This window comes from Lontra canadensis, unplaced genomic scaffold (assembly GCF_010015895.1).
Source record: "Lontra canadensis isolate GAN:19392208 unplaced genomic scaffold, GSC_riverotter_1.0 scaffold75, whole genome shotgun sequence".
Classification (NCBI taxonomy): Eukaryota; Metazoa; Chordata; class Mammalia; order Carnivora; family Mustelidae; genus Lontra; species Lontra canadensis.
Window position 1 is genome coordinate 2,958,366 of NW_022631069.1, and position 20,538 is coordinate 2,978,903.

The window sequence follows — 20,538 nt, forward strand, 5'->3', positions numbered from 1 at the left end:
TTTTACTTTTTTTTATTATCTGTAAAACATGTATTAAATTCCATATAACCATTTCTCTATTTTATCTGACAGATTTCAGATGCAGTTATCCATACGAATTATATTATTATCTTACTAAGGAAGGGCTATCACTTTGATAACCATTTAAAAAAATTAGACAATCCTGTAACAGAAATGTCATATATTAGAGATTAACATCAAGTAAACATAATAAATCATCAGGATATTTTTAAATTGTGAATATTTAATATAAATACCCTTGTTCTGAGAAAATAAAATGATAAAAGTTTCACATTTATTATATTAATAAATCAATAGGCGAGTGGAACATTTTGTTAGGATGGCATGTAACCCTCATTTGGTTTCCTGTACCAGAAAACAGAAGGCATGTAAAATGTTCTTTATTCTATCTACATACTACCTTAATATAAAAAAGGTACTCTGCCAAGTTATAAATTAGAGTTAATTTCCTGGCTTATGCTGAGATGTAGAAATTTACTGTATATCCTGCATTATAATAATGTCATATTCAAAATATTTTTCCATGTTTAATTTATTTTTAGCAGATCTGAGATTTATTATTGGTTTCCCAGAATAGATATGGATCACATATTTCAACATAAAATGATAAAAAAGTAAAAAAGGTCAGCAAAATTCTACTGTATGAGAAAGTCAGAAAAGTAAAAGATGTTCTCTTTATACTTCTTACCTGAGTAGACTAAATTCTAAGAAATTAATTTATGATGTCTATTTTTAAATAAGTTAAAGGAAAATGAAATGACAAAACCAGAGAGGGAGACAAATCATAAGAGATTCTTAATCAGAGTAAACAAACTGAAGGTTGCTGGAGGGGAGAGGATGAAGGGATAGGGATGGGGTAACTGGGTGATGGACATCGGGGAAGGTATGCCTTGTAATGAGCACTGGGTGTTAATGTAAGACTGATGAATCACATCTGTACCCCTGAAACAAGTAATACGTTATATGTTAATTGAATTTAAATTTAAAAATAAATAAATAAAAGGATTCCCCACCCATTTGAAACACAGAGTATTTACCACATTGGAAAAAGTCAAAAGAGGAAGAAAGGTAAAGTAATACCTGTTGAGTCAGTTACTGTGTTAGCCACTTTCACATAACTTGATCCTTACAACTCTCAAGTGAACTCTCATATTTTCATAGAGGAAGAAACTTACAGAGATATATAGCTTGCCAAATATCATTATGAAAAGGAGGCAGAGTAGGAACCCAAGCCTCTAAACTCCAAAGCATATGTGCTTCCCTCCATTTCAAAATGTTTATTCTTGAAGTATGATGCATAAGAACAGCAAAAATGGAAATACTGGTGACATTATAAACTTTTTCCGCATTTTAATGTTTTCCTAAGACAGTAATTTCAAAATTTCAAAAAACCAAAATTTCAACATTTTGTTTCCAACTTCAGATAGGGAGTCTAATGTGAAACAGACAAGGCCGACACATCTCTTTCATAAGCTGTTCATAATTAACTTTTAATCATATGCCTTTTGGTATGAAAACTAATCAAGTTTGTCAACTACACCCAAAAAAATTTAGTACTTCCTCTACATAGCCAGAGAGGCATGAAAGTAGGAAAAAAAGAATGCTTTCCTTTCTCAAGGACATCTTATAATGTCTAATCTGGAAATAAATCTGAAACTGAAGACATCAAAATAGTTCCATTTCCTTCCTCCTTTCATTATTTAATATTTCAATCCAGAAGCTCCTAAAGTAAGGGGTCTGTGCCCAGACAGTATGCCTAGGGTGGGCAGCACTGTCTGGAGAGGGCATAAGACCAACATGAGGAAGGTGAAGCCAGCCGGACAAAGGGGACTAAAATCCCAGAGGGGTCCATGTGAGGAAGATGCACTGACCAAGGCTGCACCTTGGTGAGGGCAGGAAAGTGGTTACACAGAGTAGGAGGAATAGTAGTGAGCAGATTTCACACTGCCACAAAAGAGAAATATGAAAAGGCAGAAAGCCAGAATAAACCTTATGGTGTTGGGCTGAAATCAGAGCTATTAGTGTGAATTCAGGGCTGCCGATATTTAGAGATAAATTAGAAAAGAGTATGGACATAAAGGTTAGGAAGCATGGAGTAACAACAGTCCATGCCTAGGGGGAGGTAAGGTGGAAAGAGACCCTATCTGAGGAGCAGGCACAAAGGAAATGCCTGAAGTGGAGGAAAGAGCCAGAATGTCAACAAAAACTTGCCTGCCAAGGGCACTCTAAATACAAGGTGATGTTAGAGGAATTTGAAACTAGTGGTACATTGTGGGTAATCTCAGCAGTAAAAAACCAAAACCTGGTTTAACTCCAGACTAAACTGACTGAACCACTGACACTAACAGCACAGGCATAAACAGTATCAACCTCAGTCTTTACTGTTCTATACTTGATATTTGGCATTCAGTCAAAAATTATGAAATACCTAAGAAAGCAAAAAAAAAAAAAAAATCCACTTTCTAGAGAAAAAGCAAGTGGCAAAACCAAGCTCGGTGAGATTAAAACAATTTGAGAATTTAAAATGATTTTGATTAACATGGTAAAAGACCTCGTTAGTGGATAAAGTGGAAAACATGAAGACAATGAGAAACTGTAGCAGAGAAATAGGAATTATTAAAAGTCAAATGAATACTAGAAATAATTTTTCAGAAATCAAAGAAACTGAGATAGAGAAAGTCTTCAACAGGCTTAATTAAAAGTAGATTCAATGGAACTGACAAAAAAAAAAAATCAGTGAACTCAAAGACAGGTCTATAAAAATTATCCAAACTGAAACACAAGGAATAAAAAGTGTGAGTGGTATAAAAAAGAACAGTGAATTTAAGAGCTAAGAGACAATTTCCAACAACCTAACGTATGTATGATTGGAATTCCAGAAGAAGAGGCAGAAAAAATATGTTAAAAGATAGTAACAACTTTTCAAATATAAAGCTACCAAACCATACACCTAAAAAGCTCAGAGAACCTCAAGCAAGATAATTAAGTCCTACTTGCCCCTCCAAACGCAAAAAAGTAAAACCACTGAAATTCCTCATATGAAATAAAATATGAACCGATTATCTTAAAGACAGCCAAAGGAGGGGGTAAAGACACATTACATATAGAGGAACGAAGAATTAATACACACTTCTTAAACTATGCAAACCTTAAGCTAATGAAGTAAGCTCTTTAAATTGTTAAAAGGGGGATGCCTGGGTGGCTCAGTTGGTTAAGCTGCTGCCTTTGACTCAGGCCATGATCCCAGGGTCCTGGGATCGAGTCCCACATAACGGCTCCTTGCCCCACAGGGAGCCCGCTTCTCTCTCTGCCTCTGCCTGCCACTCTGCCTGCTTATGTGTGTGTGCACGCGCACGCGCTCTCTCTCTCTCTGACAAATAAATAAATAAATATCTTTAAAAAAATATAAGGTGTTAAAAGGAAAAATACAAAGAAATTATCTTTCAAAACTGAAGAAGGAAGTTTCGACCAACAGAAACTTAGAGAATCTACAACCAGGAGACCTGCAGTAGAGAAGAAGTTAAAGGGAGCTCTTCACACAAAAGGAATACATACCAGATAGAAGCTTAAATCAACAGAGAAATGAAGACCAACAAAAATGACTGAAAGATAAAAAAGGCATATTTTTTTCTTATTTTGAATAGCTCTAAATAATAACTGACCACCTAAAGCAAAAATAGCTAGTAGCAATGCCCTATGGACCTGTAACGTAAGAAAAAACAGCACAAAAGAAGACTGATAAGAATTAAGAATATACAATTGTAAAGTTTTCACAGTACAAGCAAAGCAGCATAATACTGACTCATGGTAGAACCAGTATGAACTAAGATACACAGTAAACAAAAAGAGCAGCCACTGGAAAAAAAAAAAAAAGAAATATTGAGAACAAATAATAAGTCTGTCATGGAGATAAAACAATCACAAAAATAATACAAAATTAGGCAGGAAAAAAAGAGGAATGAGGAAGAGATGGGACAAATAGAAAATAGCTAACAATGTAGTAGATTTAATGTAACTCTATCAATAGCTTTACTGAATGTAAAGGGTCTAAACACACAAATTAAAAACAGATTATCAAGCTTTCTTCAGGAAATCCAACTTTAAATATAAAAACATATAGGTTAAAAGATATACCAGGCAAACACTACATAAAAGAAAGCCAGAGTGATTATGGCAGTATCACACAAACTAGATTTAAGAACAGAGAATGTGAGGGCACCTGGGTGTCTCGGTTAAGTGTCTGACTTCAGTTAAGCATCTGCCTTTGGCTCAGGTCATGATCTCAGGGTCATGGGATTGAGCCCTGTGTCCGGCTCCCTGCTCAGCAGGGAGGGGAGTCAGCTTCTCCCTCTACCTCTACCTCTCCCCTCTTGTGCGCTTGTGCAGACACACATGCTTACTCTGTCTCTCTCTCTCTCAAATTAAAAAAAAAAAAAAAAAACATAAAAGAAGAAGAACAGAGAATGTGACCAAGGATAGAGAAAAACTGTAAAACAATAAAAGGTTCAGCCAAGAAGACCTAACAATCCTAAGTGTACACATATCTATGAATAGGCTTCCAAAATACATATAGACTCCTCACCTAGTATTTGACAGACCAAATAGACACAAAATTAGTAAAATTACAGAAGATCTGAGCAAACACTATTATCTACTTTGACTTAATTGATATTTTAACAAAACCACAGCAGAATACACATTCTTTTCAAGCACACATTCTTTTTAAAATAGATCATAATACAAACCTCAACAGTTCAGTAGAACTGTTCTCTAATCACTGCCTACCAAAAACTTAAAACTAGAAATAACAGAAAAATCTGTGAAATATTTGAAAATTTAAAAATGTATTTCTGGGATACCTGGGTGGCTCAAGTTGGTTAAACATCCAACTCCTGATTTCATCTCAGGTCTTAATCTCAGGATTGTGAGTTCAAGTCCCATACTGGGTATGAAGGCTACTTAAAAATACATATATAATACATATACTTCAAAATAACTCAGGAATCAAAGAGAAAGAAAAAAAATCAGAAAATATTTTGAACTAAACGAAAATGAAAATATATCAAAATTCATAGGATGTAGCAAAAGAAAGGCCAAGAAGCAACTTTATGACACTGTTCTTTTTTAAAAGGTGTCATGCTGATGATCTAAGCTCCAAACCTAAGAAACTAGAATAGAAAAAAAGGAACAAACGGAAGGAAGTAAATAAGTATAAAAGGAGAAATGAAATTGAATGCACAAAAATAGAGAGAATTCAATAAAACCAAAAACAAGTTATCTGAAAAAACCAAAAATACCAATACACCTGTATCCAGACTGACAAAAAAAGAGAAAATGAAGTAGGGCACATTACTAATGATCCTACAGATATGAAAACAATAAGGGAATATTACAAAACCTTTATGTCAACAGTTTATACAACCTAGAAAAACAGGCAAATCCCTAGAAATACACAAGCTACAAAAACTACAAAATCCACTCAAGAAGACATAAACTGAACAGTACTATATCTACCAAAGAAATTAAACAGTTTTAAAACTTAGTTGAAAAAACAAAGACAAAAAGCTCCACAACCACATGACTTCAGAAGGGTATTCTACCAAACATTAAAAAAGAAATAATACCAATTATACAAAAACTTCTCCAGTAAAAGGAAAAAAAAAAAAGAAACTTCCAACTCATGAAGTCAGCATTACTCTTATATAAAACACAGGTGAAGACATTAAAACTACATATAGACCGATATGCCACATGAATATAAATGCAAAATGCAAAAAAATTCTCAACAATGTATTATCAAATCAATCTTAGCAGCAATATAAAAAGGATAATACCCCATGATTAAGTGGGAGTCAGGTTTCTTCCTGAAAATGCAAGGTTGGTTTGACATTCAAAAATCAACCAATATAATCTGCAAATCAACAGAGAAAGAAAAAACATCATATATAATCTTATTAAATACAACAAAAACATCTGACAACATTCAACATCCATCCACAATAAATTAAAAAATCTCAGGAAACTAGGAATGGAAAGGGACTTCTTCAAGAGGATAAAGGGCATCTACAAAAAACCTATGGCTTAACAGGGAGTCCGGGTGGGTCAGTGGGTTAAGCTTCAGACTCTTGATTTCAGCTCAGGTCATGATCTCAGGGTGGTGAGATTGAGCCCTGCATCAGCCTCATGCTGGGCATGGAGCCTCCTTAAGATTCTCTCTCCCTTTCCCTCACCACCCAACTCCTACCTATCCTGTGCACACATGTGCAGGCATGTTCTGTCTAAAAGAAAAAAAAAAAAGAACAAAAAAGCCTATGACTAACACTTACATGTAATAGTGAAAGACTAAATGTTTTCCTATAAGATCAGGAAACATATAAGGATGTAAGGCAAGACAAAGTAATAAAAGAACTACACATAGGGAGCACAGGAGGTGGCTCATTTGTTAAGCATCTGCCTTCAGCTCAGGTCATGATCCCAGACTCCTGGGTTCCAGCTGCATCGGGTCTCCCCGCTCAGTGGGAAGCCTGCTTCTCCCTCTCCCACTCCCCCTGCTTGTATTGCCCTCTCTCTCAGTCTCTCTCTCTCTGTCAAATAAATAAAATCTTTAACCGAAGGAAAAAAAAAAAAAAAAACCCTACATAAATAAAATTGTTCTCCATACAGAGAAATGAAACTATTCACTGATGACATGATCATTTACAAAAGAAAATCTCAAAGAATCTATTAAAACCTATTTAAAAGCAACTAGAGGGGCGCCTGGGTGGCTCAGTGGGTTAAGCCTCTGCCTTTGGCCCAGGTCATGATCTCAGGGTCCTGGGATTGAGCCCCGCGTCAGGCTCTCTGCTCAGAAGGGAGCCTGCTTCCCCCTCTCTCTCTGCCTGGCTCTGTGCCTACTTGTGATCTCTCTCTCTCTGTCAAATAAATAAATAAAATTTTTAAAAAAATAAAAGCAACTAGAATTAGTGAATTTAGAAAAATCTCAGAGTACAGGTCAATATAAAAATCAACCGTATATTGCATAATGTGAACGCTGCTCTTAATATCACTGAAATGTAATGGTAAATGAAAAACTTTGTTATGTACAATTTATAATATTTTTTAAAATGACAGCATCAGGAAGTTATTCGGTGATAAACAAGATGTACTAAGCCAGTTGAAAATTTAAGTCTTTATTTAAACTTTCTTTTAAATCAATTGTATTTATATATACCAGCAATAAAAAATTAGAAATTGAAATAAAAAATATGACTTGTAATAGGACCAGAAAGTATAAAATACGTATAAATCTACCAAAATATGTAAAATATCTATATGCTAAAACTAGAAACACCAAGAAAGAAAATGAAAGAACTAAGTAAATGGGTAGGTATGTCATTGTTCATGGTTTGGAAGGGTTCATATTTGTTAAGAAACCAATTTTCTCTAAAGTCATCTATGGATCCAAGGTAATCCCAGTCAAAATCCCAGTAGAATATTCTGTAGAGATCAACAAACTGATTCTAAAATAGAAAATAAAGTAAATGGGATAGCCAAGACAATTTTGAAAAGGAACAAAGTTAGAAGACTCGTACAACCTGATTTCAAGACTTTCCATAAAGCCACAATAATGAACAGAGTGTGTAGTTCACTCTGTTTACAGAGTATAGTTCACTCACACAGTGTGGCAAAAGGACAGACACAAACAGCAAGGTTAGAGGTCGACTAACACCTATATGGTTAAGTGATTTCAACAAAAGTGCAGTCAGTTAAACAGAGAAAAGGAGAGGCTTTTCAACAAATGTTAGAATTTTTTAATATGCAGAAGGAAAGAAAGCAAGCTTAACCTATACCTCACAGCATATATAGAATATAACTCAAAATGAATTACAGACTTAAAGTAAAAGTAAACCTTAATATTCTAGAAGAAAACATAAAAGAACATTTTTGTGACCTTGGATTAGGCAAACATTTCCTAAATACCAACAACAAAGAAACCCATCTTTACAACACATAGAGCAAAAGATGAATTTTCTTAAATTTACAAAGAGCTCTTACAATCATTTAGACCAACGAACCAGTCAAATATAGAAATTCCTCAGGAAACAAACAGAAATGACTTATAACCTCTCTTCCTTTAGTTTCTCTTTCTCCCACTCTCCTTCAAACCCACGTGAGCAGTAAAAAGGGATTTCCCACACCCGCTTCCCCATCACAGCAAGTTTCAAATCAATCAATTGTATTACATACACTAAGACTTCCAGAAAGGAGAATTCAGTTGTTGCTGTGTTTTTTTTTTTTTAATTTATAGCAAAAAAATCTCATCTGATTTCCAAACAGGCAGTTTTCATAATTAATTTTTGGTCTTAGGAGGATCCATATTAATTCTTCCTGATTCATTCCTAATTCTGATTTTATTAATCACCCCCCGACCTTGTTTCAACTGTGTAATTAATCGCAGCGGCAAAATCCTGGAGGACAGCTCCTGCAAAGGAGAAGTGGTGTATACACAGATAGAATCTGTGATGAATTTATGTTTTACTAAAATTCTCAAAACGGAAAAATCATTATTCCCAAGGACAGTTCTACCTGAAGCATCCAGTTCTCTCAGCAAATCCTTACAAGAGTTCAATTATTAAACAATTAAGAAAAACAATATGCTGTTAGGGAAATCTTTCATTTTATTAAAGTCCATTCAGAGCCCCTTCCCCCCAAACCAAGTGTTTCACTTGAGTGGCTCACCTCTTCTCCTGAAAGGTAATAAGCGGCAAGCAGGCCTCCAATAAATCGAATGTTGACTTCAAACACAGACACCTCTGAATTCTGTGAAGACATGTTGAAAATATTCACATATACATAAAACTTCCAAATTTTCCAAATATTTTCAGTACTTCCTACGTTTCTCACAAATACCCTGCAGAGAATGTTTTTCTCCATTTTCCACACCCTCATCTCTCATGTAATTGCAATCTCATTCACCATTTATTAGTTACTGAAACTCCTCTATTATGCCACCACAGGTTCCTACTGGCTAAAATCATTTTTATGTATAGTACCTATCATTGTGAAATTGTCAATATATCTGATGCTCTTGACTATTCTCTCTTCATGAAAGCCTCCACTTCTTGAATTCTGGAACAGCAAGTCTCTCTGTTGGGTCCTTTTTCTTCTGTTCTAGTTACTACATCATACTGTCCCATTTTTACTTCTATTTCTCATGAATTTAAAAAATTTTTCCTCATATATATAAAAATTTAATAAATGTTAAAAGAGGGACCAAAAATGATAGGATGATGGATTACTCAATTAATTATGTTGAGAAAATGGACTCCTAGGTTAGAAATTAATTTGGATACTAATTTCAGATATCTTTCTCTCAAAATGAAATCCAAATAATGTAGAAATAAATGCAGAGAAAATTACTATAAAAAAGCAGAAGAAAATGTAGATAACATATATAAATTTCCTTGACAAAACAGGTACTTTATAATCATAAAATCAACTATACTGACAACAAATTACGATAGAAAGACTTGAATTTCCCCAAAATGAGAATTACCTATAAGGAAAAACAATTATGAACAAAATTAAAACGCAAACAAAAAAAAAAAAGGAAATTTGGCACAAATATAGCAGTAGTAATAACCTTAGCATATAAAGTCTATATGCTTGTATTTAGATAAAGAGACAGATATTGCTGAGAAAAATTCTAATACATGGAAAGAAAAGTAGAAGTGGCAAAAAACATGACCAAAGAATCCACAGGATATATACAACTGACTAGTATAGTAACATTCATAACTAATTTTTTAAACAAAACTTAAAAGGAAATATATATTATCCAGAAGTCTTTCTAACATTCATAGGCAGAACACATAATTTGCTAACCCAAGTGTGTATCTAATATACAATTTTCACTATGGAATTTTTTTAATTTAAATTCAACTAGCCAACATATAGTACATCATTAGTTTCAGATAGTGCTCAATACATTATCAGTTATGTATAACACCCAGTGCTCATCACATCACATGACCTTCTTATTGCCCATCATCACCCAGTTACCCCATCACCCCACCTACCTCCCCTCCAGCAACTCTGTTTGTTTCCTATAGTTAAAGAGTTTTTCATGGCTTACCTCCCTCTCTGATTACTTCCTGGAATTTTTTAGTAACAGATCTATCATCTCACCCCATCCACGACAGCAAAATGCTTTATATCACTTCATATATTCCCAACATATAGTATATTGCAGGGCACAGAACAGACATTCACTAAATACAGAGAAGCCGCGAAAGAGGGAGAGAGAGCAGGCCTCTATCACTCACCGAAATAACCCTCTTATCAGTTTCCCTGATTTCAGCCTTTCTCTCCTCCTTACACTCCATTTATGCAGCACCCTGTAGGCAGAGTGAACCTCTTACATTTTAAGTCAGGTTAGGTTACTGTTGTGTAAACTTTTACAACGATTTCTGGTTACACTCAGAGCAAAATAACTGTAAGACCCAATGTAATCAGATTCCCCACTACCTGTCTGACATCATCTCCTACCAATAGGAGTCCTCTCAACTTACTGTATTATTACCAAATGGGTCTACTTGCTGTTCTAGAATTACCGAACTCATTCTTGTATGTCAGTTTTACCCTTAACCTACAGGTCTCTGAATAGGAAGCTTTTCCAAACACACCATACAAAATAATGAAGTCAGTCCTCATCACTAATCTCTCTTAACCTGCATTATTTCCCCAATTAACACTTACCACCATTTAATTACATATATTTCTTTATTTGTAAAATTCAGAACTTCCCTCACAAGAGAGGTAATATAAGAGTTCTAGAGGGAGAGAAGGGACAAAACGGAAGACAGGCATTATTCAAAGGAATAGTGATGGTGAATCTTCCAAAACTGATGGGGGGGGGGAATGGATTAAAACAAGGGGAAAACAAGATAGATTACTTGTGAAAAATTAGACTGACAGCATGATGTCCAATAGTATAACAGGAAAAGGAAGACAATGGAACTGTACCTTTCAAAGCTTAACAGAAAATAACCAACCTCCAATCCTATACTCAACTATAATATCCAGTACGAGAGAGCCTTATATCCACATGGCTTCCACTGGGTCTCTTCTCAGAAACGTCATCGTAGCAGAGAGTCCTTCACTAGCCACCCCATGTAAAATGGCAACCCCACACTACTTGCTCCAATCCTACCTGCTCTTCTTTACAGTTCTCCACAGCATTTATCACCATCTGATATACTATATATGAGTTGAAGATTTATTTACTGTTTTCCTCCCAAAATTAGAGTAAAAACTCAAGGAGAAATAAGACCGTTTTGCTCATTACTGTATCCACAAAAGCCAGAACAGTGCCTTTCCCAGAGGAGGCATTCAATAAATTTATTTATTTATTCCTTCATTCAGTCATCCATTCATTCATTAATCTAGAAGTTTCAAATACAAGTTGGAACCAGCTAGACAACAATTACACATAAGACAAGAGGGAGATGAGCTAAATTAAAGCATTCTAAGAGACTTATGTTCTTCAGAAGGATAAAGAAACTGATTAATTTTAAACTTAAACAATATAAATATAAAATTTTAAGGATAACCCCAGAATGAATGGAAATGACAAGTATAAAAGTCAATGTAAAAGAGGGCAAACGAGACATAAAATAACTTAATCTAAAATAAAGCAGAAAATAAAAACAATGAAAGTACAATAATAACATAGGTTGAAAAACAAAGATGGAAGGCCCAGCTCCAAATATATGTTATCACAACAAATGTAAACATTCCAAACTTGACAGTTAAAAGACTCCAAGACTGGATAAAAACAACAAAATCCAAAAACACATTACATGCAAAATATACAGCTAAAATATATGACACAGAAAGGCTAAAAGTAAAGGGATGGTAAATGATTGTGCTGATTATTAAGCTCTTTTGTCCTCATATTTTCAAATCTATCCTTCTATAGTCTACTTGGTAAACTGGAACTGAACTCTACAAATGTGTGTCTCATTAGCCAGCTGGCTCCCTTATGGGCCATGCCAACAGGAGGTTTTAAAAAGATAATACAAGGCTGGAGGAAGGAGAAAGGACTTATTCCTTCCAATTTACTTCTGGTTTCTGACAGTGTCAAATCAGGCATGGTTCTTTGCCCTGGCAGTGGCAGTTGGTTCCACATTACAATTCCGCTGCCACACACACACGTTCTCCAAATCAGCCTCACTGTGGCCCACCAGCTAGGGACCCTCTCCTCAGAGGTCTGAGTCCCAGCTCTAAAAAAGCCCTTTAAAAGAGCTCCTACATACCAGCAGCAGAGTTCCAAAGTACTAAATTTTTGTAATCCCCACTTCTTCCCACTATTCTGACAGTCCCAAGGAGGTAGATATTTACTGTAGTTACTCCCTCTTGTAATACCACAATGTTCTCTTTCTGCCTTTTCAGTTCCCTGTTATTTGGTTAACAATTCTAAACATTAAATCCTCTAATTAAAATAAATGGCACGTACAGTTCTGGTTCCTGACTGAGTGAACTGATACAATGATATATCAGCGGATGGATTATTAGGCCTAATAAAGCTGACACGTTAATGGACAGGAGTATTTGAGACTCTACAAGACGCCAATTCTCTCCAAATTAATCTGTAAATTGAACGCGATCCTCATCAAAATGTCAACAGTACTCCAGAGCTTACAGGAACAAAGAATTGACAACTGCTAAGATAATTTCCTAGTAGAACAAAATCGGATATCAAGCTTCCTATAAAAATATTGTAGTTAAGACAGTTTAGTATTGATGTAAGCATAAAGAAAAAAAGTGAGCAGAAAAGAATCAGCTCAAATGACTAATGTGGTATGTACAAATAGCAGGGAAATAAATGGCTAGGATCAACTAATAGTTGTCTATCTCACCCTAAATCAATTTCATATGGATTAAAGTCCTAAATGCAAAAGCCAAGCTTTAAAACACTCAGAATGAAATATAGGACTGTATCTTCAATAAGAGTAGGGATTTCTTAAATAAGATACAAAAAACACATCCTATAAGGACCACATAGCCAAAGGGGTGGGGGGGGACTATTTCTCAGCCATCCTTTACACTAAGGCTGGGCTGTATGACTCTCTGAGCCACTCAACAGTATACAACCAAAACTGGGGTAACCGATACCTGTAAAGTAATATAGGAGAGTCATGTATCTTTCCCTTTTCTGAAACTGGAAGGTTTATCTGCCTTATTGAGGAACCATCTAGGACCGTGAGGCTGGAGCTACAAACTGAAGTTGGCAGAGCAACAAGACAAAGGATCCCAGACCCTTGAGGAACAAGGAGCTACCCAAGCCAACCCTAAACTGCTCATCTCTGCACTTAGTTTACACGAAGGAAATAAACGTGTATCTTGTTTAAACTATTTTATATTAGATTTTCTGCCACTGACAGACAAATCTAAATTGAACTGATAATAAAAATTATTCTAACTGATATATGTCCAAAATGCTAGAATATAAATAATCCACTTTCATGTGGGTAGCATCAGGAAAGCATGAGAGAAGAAATAATTATGGATCTAAATCACAACTTGAGTGATGCAGTCTGCCAAAGAGAAAAACACACAGTGAAAGAGCGACTTCTGACCACAGCAAGAAAGAACAGCAAGCACAGATATCATCAGAGATGATAATGAATATGACAAAATAGGCCATACAACTTGTGGGTGAATACTGGTAATAATGAAAATAATTCTTACCATTTACAAGCACTTAATATGTACCAGATTATGTCAAATAATCCTTACAATACTGCAGTGCGATAGTAATTTTATGACAGGTTTAGAAAAAATAAAGAACTTTCCCAAGTCCCACCGTGAGAATGTAGCTGTGCTGGGCTTCAAACTTTAGCCACACAACTTAACAACTACACCAAAATGCTGGAAGAAGGGGCACTGGCCTAGTTATGAAGGTTCATCAAAGCTATACCAGATTATTGAATCTTTAAAAAATAATAAAACACTTATTGTTTATAAACTAGTTCATGTTTTCCTGGTATTTCTACCCCCAAGTGTTTTTTTCTGTAAGTATGCCTTAACACACTGAACACACTGCCTCAAAAAAAAAAAAAAAAAAGAGAGTGAAAGGAAGATGGTGAAAAAGGGCTGTATTTTACGCAAAAGTTAAATGACAATCCTAATTCCGAAAGAATAGAGGGCATTTAGGATTTCCTTAAACTGGGAGTGTAACGCTCAAAACTACTCCAGTTAGACACTGTCTTTTCAAGGTCAATCAAAGAAGTCATCAATTGTATACTCACCACACTGAAATCAAGGTTGTCTTCAATCCATTTTTGCCCATCTCGGAACTCATCATGAAGTCCCATGATATAAAGGGTATCCAAAGCATCTACTATGGTAGCACCCATTTGCGAACTTCCTGTATTTGGGGTAGAGAGAAAACTCATTAATAACACGCCCTTCATATAAGGTCTGTTTAAACTTTTTAATATATAAAAAATCAAAGTAGAAATATAAGGACCAAAAATAACCCCTAATATGGTTCACTCTTCCTTAAGAACAATAACACTGTTCAACATATTTTCCTAAAGATGACATGTTGACAACTAAAAGGAAGGTAAAGGAAAACTAATATAGTAATTCTCCTTTCATTTTCTTCCTGGTCACAGTATGAGATATCTATCTGTTTAAGTCCAAAAAAAAAAGGGAGGGGGGAATTAATTCAAGAAATGGGGAGGGTGGTTCAAGATGTCAAACCAAGTCACAGGACAACTGTGCTGTTCTGGAATAAATGCATAGAATATAATAGTAAAAATGCAATAAGCCTAGATGACCACAGTAAAACAAACTATAAAAACCTTACCAATCAAAAGCAGGTTAACCATACTGAAAAAGAAAGTAAGTATGAAACAAAAATATGAGTAGAAAAAATCAAAATAGTAAGATTTACACCCATCTTCAAGAGAGAATTCTGATGTTAAAGGGAACAATTTCGGGAGGGAAAAATTTAATTCAACAAAACCAGTTGATAGCAAAACTAGACACTATAAACACATGACAAGAAAACAGGTCAATCTTACTAATGAAAAGAACTGCAAAATCATGAATACAATCTAAAACAAATCTAATAGCATGTAGGAGAGTAAATAACATGGAGCAGATGAGTCGTCCCCAGCCCCAGGAACACAATTATTTCCACCTTCTGAGAATGAAAATTATCCACAGTTGTTATCATCTATATTGAAAGGGCTTTATTACTATCTTCATCAACATGAGTTTACTGGTACCCTGGCCCAGAAGGATAAAAGTTGTAAAATAATTTTACTTTTCATTCCAGGAACTTCCTGAAAGACCTATTAAAACTCTGAACTGAATACCTCCAAATTCTCTGCTTACCAGTCCTAAAGTGTTATATTATGGCCCTCACCCAATCATAACCAAGTACCCCCACCCCAACTGAAAGGCCCATCTTAACCTAACTGTGTCCTCCTCCATCTGACAGGCTACTAAGGCTCTGATGAGGTAGTGATCTACTGTACCACAGTAAAGCATTAAACTCAGCTTTGCCTTATCAGCAAGTCACATTTGACACTGCTTAGTTACTATTCTTTCTTTTCTTTCTTTTTTCTTCCATCCCTTTTTCCACTGGGTAAACAGTGCTTTCTTCTGACACTTTAAAGCTATACAAATTCATTCTTAAAATGTCCCTAACTTACATCACATTTTCTTCTTCACATGATTCTAATAAATTTTTCAACTTATCAATAAGTATTATCTTTCCACTATAAAGACAAGCACTCCATCACACTCTGATAAGCTCCTGGGTCTTCTCCCCACTTAAGTTCCCTAGACATTAACTAGAATATTTGTTCTGGGTTATTACAGACATACTTTCCTTTTACTTTTCTTTGTTCCTCAGCTTTTTATTAAGATGATAAATACTTTATCAAGCCTTTAATCACCCATATATCCCTCTCTCTCCCATAATCACTTAAATATGTACCTTTTTATGTATTCCATCCAAAATATTACCATGCTTATTTTAAATCCTTAAGAGTACCTATTTCTGTACTTATTTCAACTTTTATAGGTAGTTATGCTTCAGTTCTCTAGTTATTTATAGAGTCCTGGGAATGCATACTGCTCTAAGGTGCAGACAACTCTGGAACGGAAAAAGGCCTGACCCACCTGCTCTGTACTAATTCCGGTTGGTTTCACAAGAAGGTTTGTACCATGGGCAAACAGACCAAAGAAGAGAAAAGCAAAACTGATGTTCCTGGCTACCCCTATGATTGTTTACCTAGACGACCCAAGATTTCAAACAGAAAAAGTTAAAAATCTAAAACTACCCTTGGGACAATGCCCCTGGGTGGGTCAGTGGGTTAAGTGAGTACCTTCAGCTCAAATCATGATCCCAGGGTCCTGGGACAGAGCCCCACATCGGGTTCCCTTCTCAGCATGGGAGTCTGCTTCTACCACTCCCTCTCCCTGCTCATGCTCTCTCTCTCTCTCTAATAAATAAAAAAAATCTTTAATCAATTAGTCAATCTGCCCTTGGGTCAAAGAAGTGAAACACAATACTGAAGAATCTATAAAATATTAATAAAATTTTATGAGAATGCAGGATTCAACTAATGCAGTTCTCAGAAACTCATAACTTGAAAATGTTATGTTATTTAATGAGAACAAATGAAAATAATTGAATTCACAACATTCTACCAAGGGAGGAAAAAAAAGAATGATAAACCTGAGGAAAAAGTTCAAAGAATCAGAAAAGTTAAAGGCAAAAAATAATTACAAATTTAAAAAACTGTCAAAAATATAAATTCAAGAGACAGTTCTATTATAAGAACTACATTATGAATCTACCACTAACCAAAGTTTAAAAAGTACCCAGGAAATGCAAAAACACAAAATAAGAAATGACTGCATCAACAGAGAGGAAACTAAGAAAACTATAAAAAGCCCATTTTAGTCATACCATACCAATAAATTTGAAAAAATGAGTGCAACTGATGATTTTCTATGAATATATATCATATATTTAATACTATATATAGTATCACATAAAATAAAAATATCACTTATTTTTATATGTAATGAACTTTGACTTAGAAACTTTTCTAAGTTTGAAAGAAAACTTTGACGTAGAAAAGAAACTCTGACTTAGAAACCTTGACATAGAAAGAAACATAAAATCTAGACAACAAAAAAGACCAAGAAACAGAAGAAATTGAGAAGTTCTCAAAGAACTACCAACCGTAAAAGTAGACTCTGGAAGTTCCACAGAATAGATTCTACTTCAATTTTAAGAACAGTAACTCCTACATAAATTTTTATAGAACATAGGAAGAGATCTTAAAATTCAATTTACAGATTCTGCATGCCACTGATGTAAAAATCTCAGTAAGAAAAATAAAACTACTCTCTGATCTCATTTGTGAGCATCATGGAAATATTTAAGAGTGAAATTGCTGAGCTGTATGGTAAGGTTATTTTTAACTTTACAACAGACTGACGAACAGCTCTCCAGAGTACACCATATATACACCCAGCAATAATGCAGAAGAGTTCTGGTTGCACTACCATCCTTGTCAACATTTGATATTGCTGCCCTTTTTAATTTTAGACATTCTAATGAGAGTGTAGGATATTGCATTATGGGTTGAATTTTAATTTCTCTAGCAACTGACATGCTAATTGGCTATTCATAAATCTTCTTTGGTCTATAAATCACTTATATATTCTAAATATATTCATGTGTGTATACCACAAATATTCTCTACTTTTCACTTTAATATCTTTTGGAAAGCAGAAATTGTTAATTTTTATGAAGTCCGATTTATCCATTTTTTCCCCTTTTAGAAAAGGTTTATGCTTTTTGTATTCTAAAAACTTTTTAAGATTTTTACTTATTTATTTATTTATTTGACAGAGAGAGACACAGTGAAAGAGGCAACACAAGTAGGGAGAGTGGGAGAGGGAGAAGCAGACCTCCCGGCAAGCAGGGAGCCCGATGTTTAGAACTCAATCCCAGGATCCTGAGATCATTACCTGAGCCGAAGGCAGATGCCCAATGACTGAGCCACCCAGGTGCCCTAAAAACTCTTTTCTTACCTCAAAGTCACAAAGATTTTTTCCAAAGCTTCCTACCAAAAAGTTTTACATTATCCGCTTCCAGGTTTAGACCCATGATCCATTTCAAGTTAATTTTTATGTACAATGAAAAGTCGAGTTTTGTTAATTTTCTACACAAATACGTACCTGATCCAGCACAATTTACTGGACAAACTATCTTTTTAGCCAATGAATTACATGAGCACCTCTGAATCAACCATGTATGTGCAGACCTAGTTCCGTTCTTTTCCACTGATCTCTCTGTCCTTAGGCTAAAATAAGAAGACTGCATCATTAAGACTGTCCTCATTACTGCAGCTTTACAGTAAACCAAAAAATCAGGTAATATAAGTCCCTCAACTTAGTTCTTCTTTTAAAAAATTATTGTATTATACATGCTTTGCATTTCTATATAGAATTTTCAGTCAGCTTATTAATTTATGCAAAATCATTTTGATTGGGATTTCTTTAAATTTAAAAATGAATTTTAAGAGAACTGATATCCCCATAGTACTGAGTATTCCAAATCATGAACATGGCATTTCTCTCCATTTATTTAAGTCCTTTGAAATTTCTCTCAATAATCAGTTTTAAGTGTATAGGTTCTGCCCCTATTTTGTTAAATTCATCCACATGCAGTTCATATTTTTTGATGCAATTACAAATGATATGATTTTTAAATGACACTATGACTGCTCATTGCTAGTATATAGAAAAACAATTTATTTTGTACATTGACCTTGTACCATGACCTTACTAAATTTTATTCAATCGAGTACTTTGTTGGTGTTGATTCCTTAAGATCTTCTTCATGGACAATCTCATTAGCTATAAGTTCTGCTTCTTCATTTCCAATCTTTACACCTCTTTTGTATTTTTCTTACATTAGTATACTGGCTAGGACCTCAACTCCACTGCTACACAAAAGTAAGAGAGCAGACATCCTTGCCTGGTTCATAATCTTAGGGGAAAACATCGCATGTTCAAATATTAAGAATGGGGCAAACTTTTTCCATTTATTTTTGGGTATCTGTGTGTCTGTGTGTTTTAATGCCTTTCTTTAATCATACTGAGTAAGTTCCCTTCTATGACAGTTACCTGAGAACTTTAATCATGAATCAATCTTGAGTGTTGCTAAATCAGTTGTCTGCATCTACTGAAATGATCATAAAGGTTTTTCTTTGATTCCCATAATATTATTTTTTTAAAGATTTTATTTATTTACTTGAGAGAGAGCAGGTGAGCACAAGCAGCGGGGAGCAGGTTCCCGCTGAGCAGGGAGCCCTATGTTGGGCACAATCCCAGGACGCCGAGATTTTAACCTGAACCGAAAGCAGATGCTTAGCTGACTGAGCTACCCACATGCTCCCCCTTAATATTTTCAATTACAACAGTTAACTTCTCAATATTAAACGAACCATGAAATAGTCATAAGGTATTATTCATTTGAGGTATTCCTGAATTAGATTTACTAAGATTTGGCTAAAGATTTTTGTGTCTATATTCATGACAGGCACTGGTCTACATTTTCCTTTCCTTGTAACACTGTTGTCTGCTTTTGGTATTAGGGGTTTGGTGGTGCTATCAAGAAGACATAAAACAATCCTTAATGTGTAAACACTTAACAAGAATATATGAATAAATGAAATACAGGAAGCAAAAACCAGCTGAATTGAATGGGCTAAGAGAGAAATCCAAAATTACAGTTGAGGACTTCGACACCTTTCTCTCAGGAAGTGATAGAACTACTGGACAGAAATTTAGCAAGCAGAGAGGGAGCCTGAACAACCCCACTAAAAACCAATGGGATCTAACATCAATAGAACATTCTACCCAGTACAATCAGATGACATTTATACAGGTTCTTTTTAAGTACAAATGGAACATTCACCAAGACAGACCATATTCTGGATCATAAAGTAAACCTTAAACAATTTAAAGGAAGTAAAACATAGGGGTGCCCAGATGACTCAGTCGGTTAAGCATCTGCCTTGCTGGGGGGACGGGGGTTGGGCACCCCCCCTCTCGCAACCCCCCTCCCCCCAGCAACCCTCAGTTTGTTTTGTGAGATTAAAAGTCACTTATGGTTTATCTCCCTCCCAATCCCATCTTGCTTCATTTACTCTTCTCCTACCCCCTTAACCCCCATGTTGCATCTCCTCTCCCTCATATCAGGGAGATCATATGATAGTTGTCCTTCTCTGATTGACTTATTTCGCTAAGCATGATACCCTCTAGTTCCATCCACGTCGTCGCAAATGGCAAGATTTCATTTCTTTTGATGGCTGCATAGTATTCCATTGTGTATATATACCACCTCTTCTTTATCCATTCATCTGTTGATGGACATCTAGGTTCTTTCCATAGTTTGGCTATTGTAGACATTGCTGCTATAAACATTCGGGTGCA

At 35.2% G+C, this 20,538-nt stretch overlaps 1 protein-coding gene across 1 annotated transcript in view; it reads right to left on the minus strand.

The window, feature by feature from the left end:
- MAN1A2 (mannosidase alpha class 1A member 2) overlaps nt 1-20,538 on the minus strand; it is a 182,391-nt gene that overhangs the window by 99,201 nt on the left and 62,652 nt on the right. The window contains exons 4-5 of the mRNA XM_032881268.1: nt 14,313-14,493; nt 8,740-8,820 (exon numbers count right to left, since the gene is read on the minus strand). Of these exons, the coding sequence (XP_032737159.1) occupies nt 8,740-8,820; nt 14,313-14,493 (262 nt within the window). The remainder of the gene's footprint in view (nt 1-8,739; nt 8,821-14,312; nt 14,494-20,538) is intronic.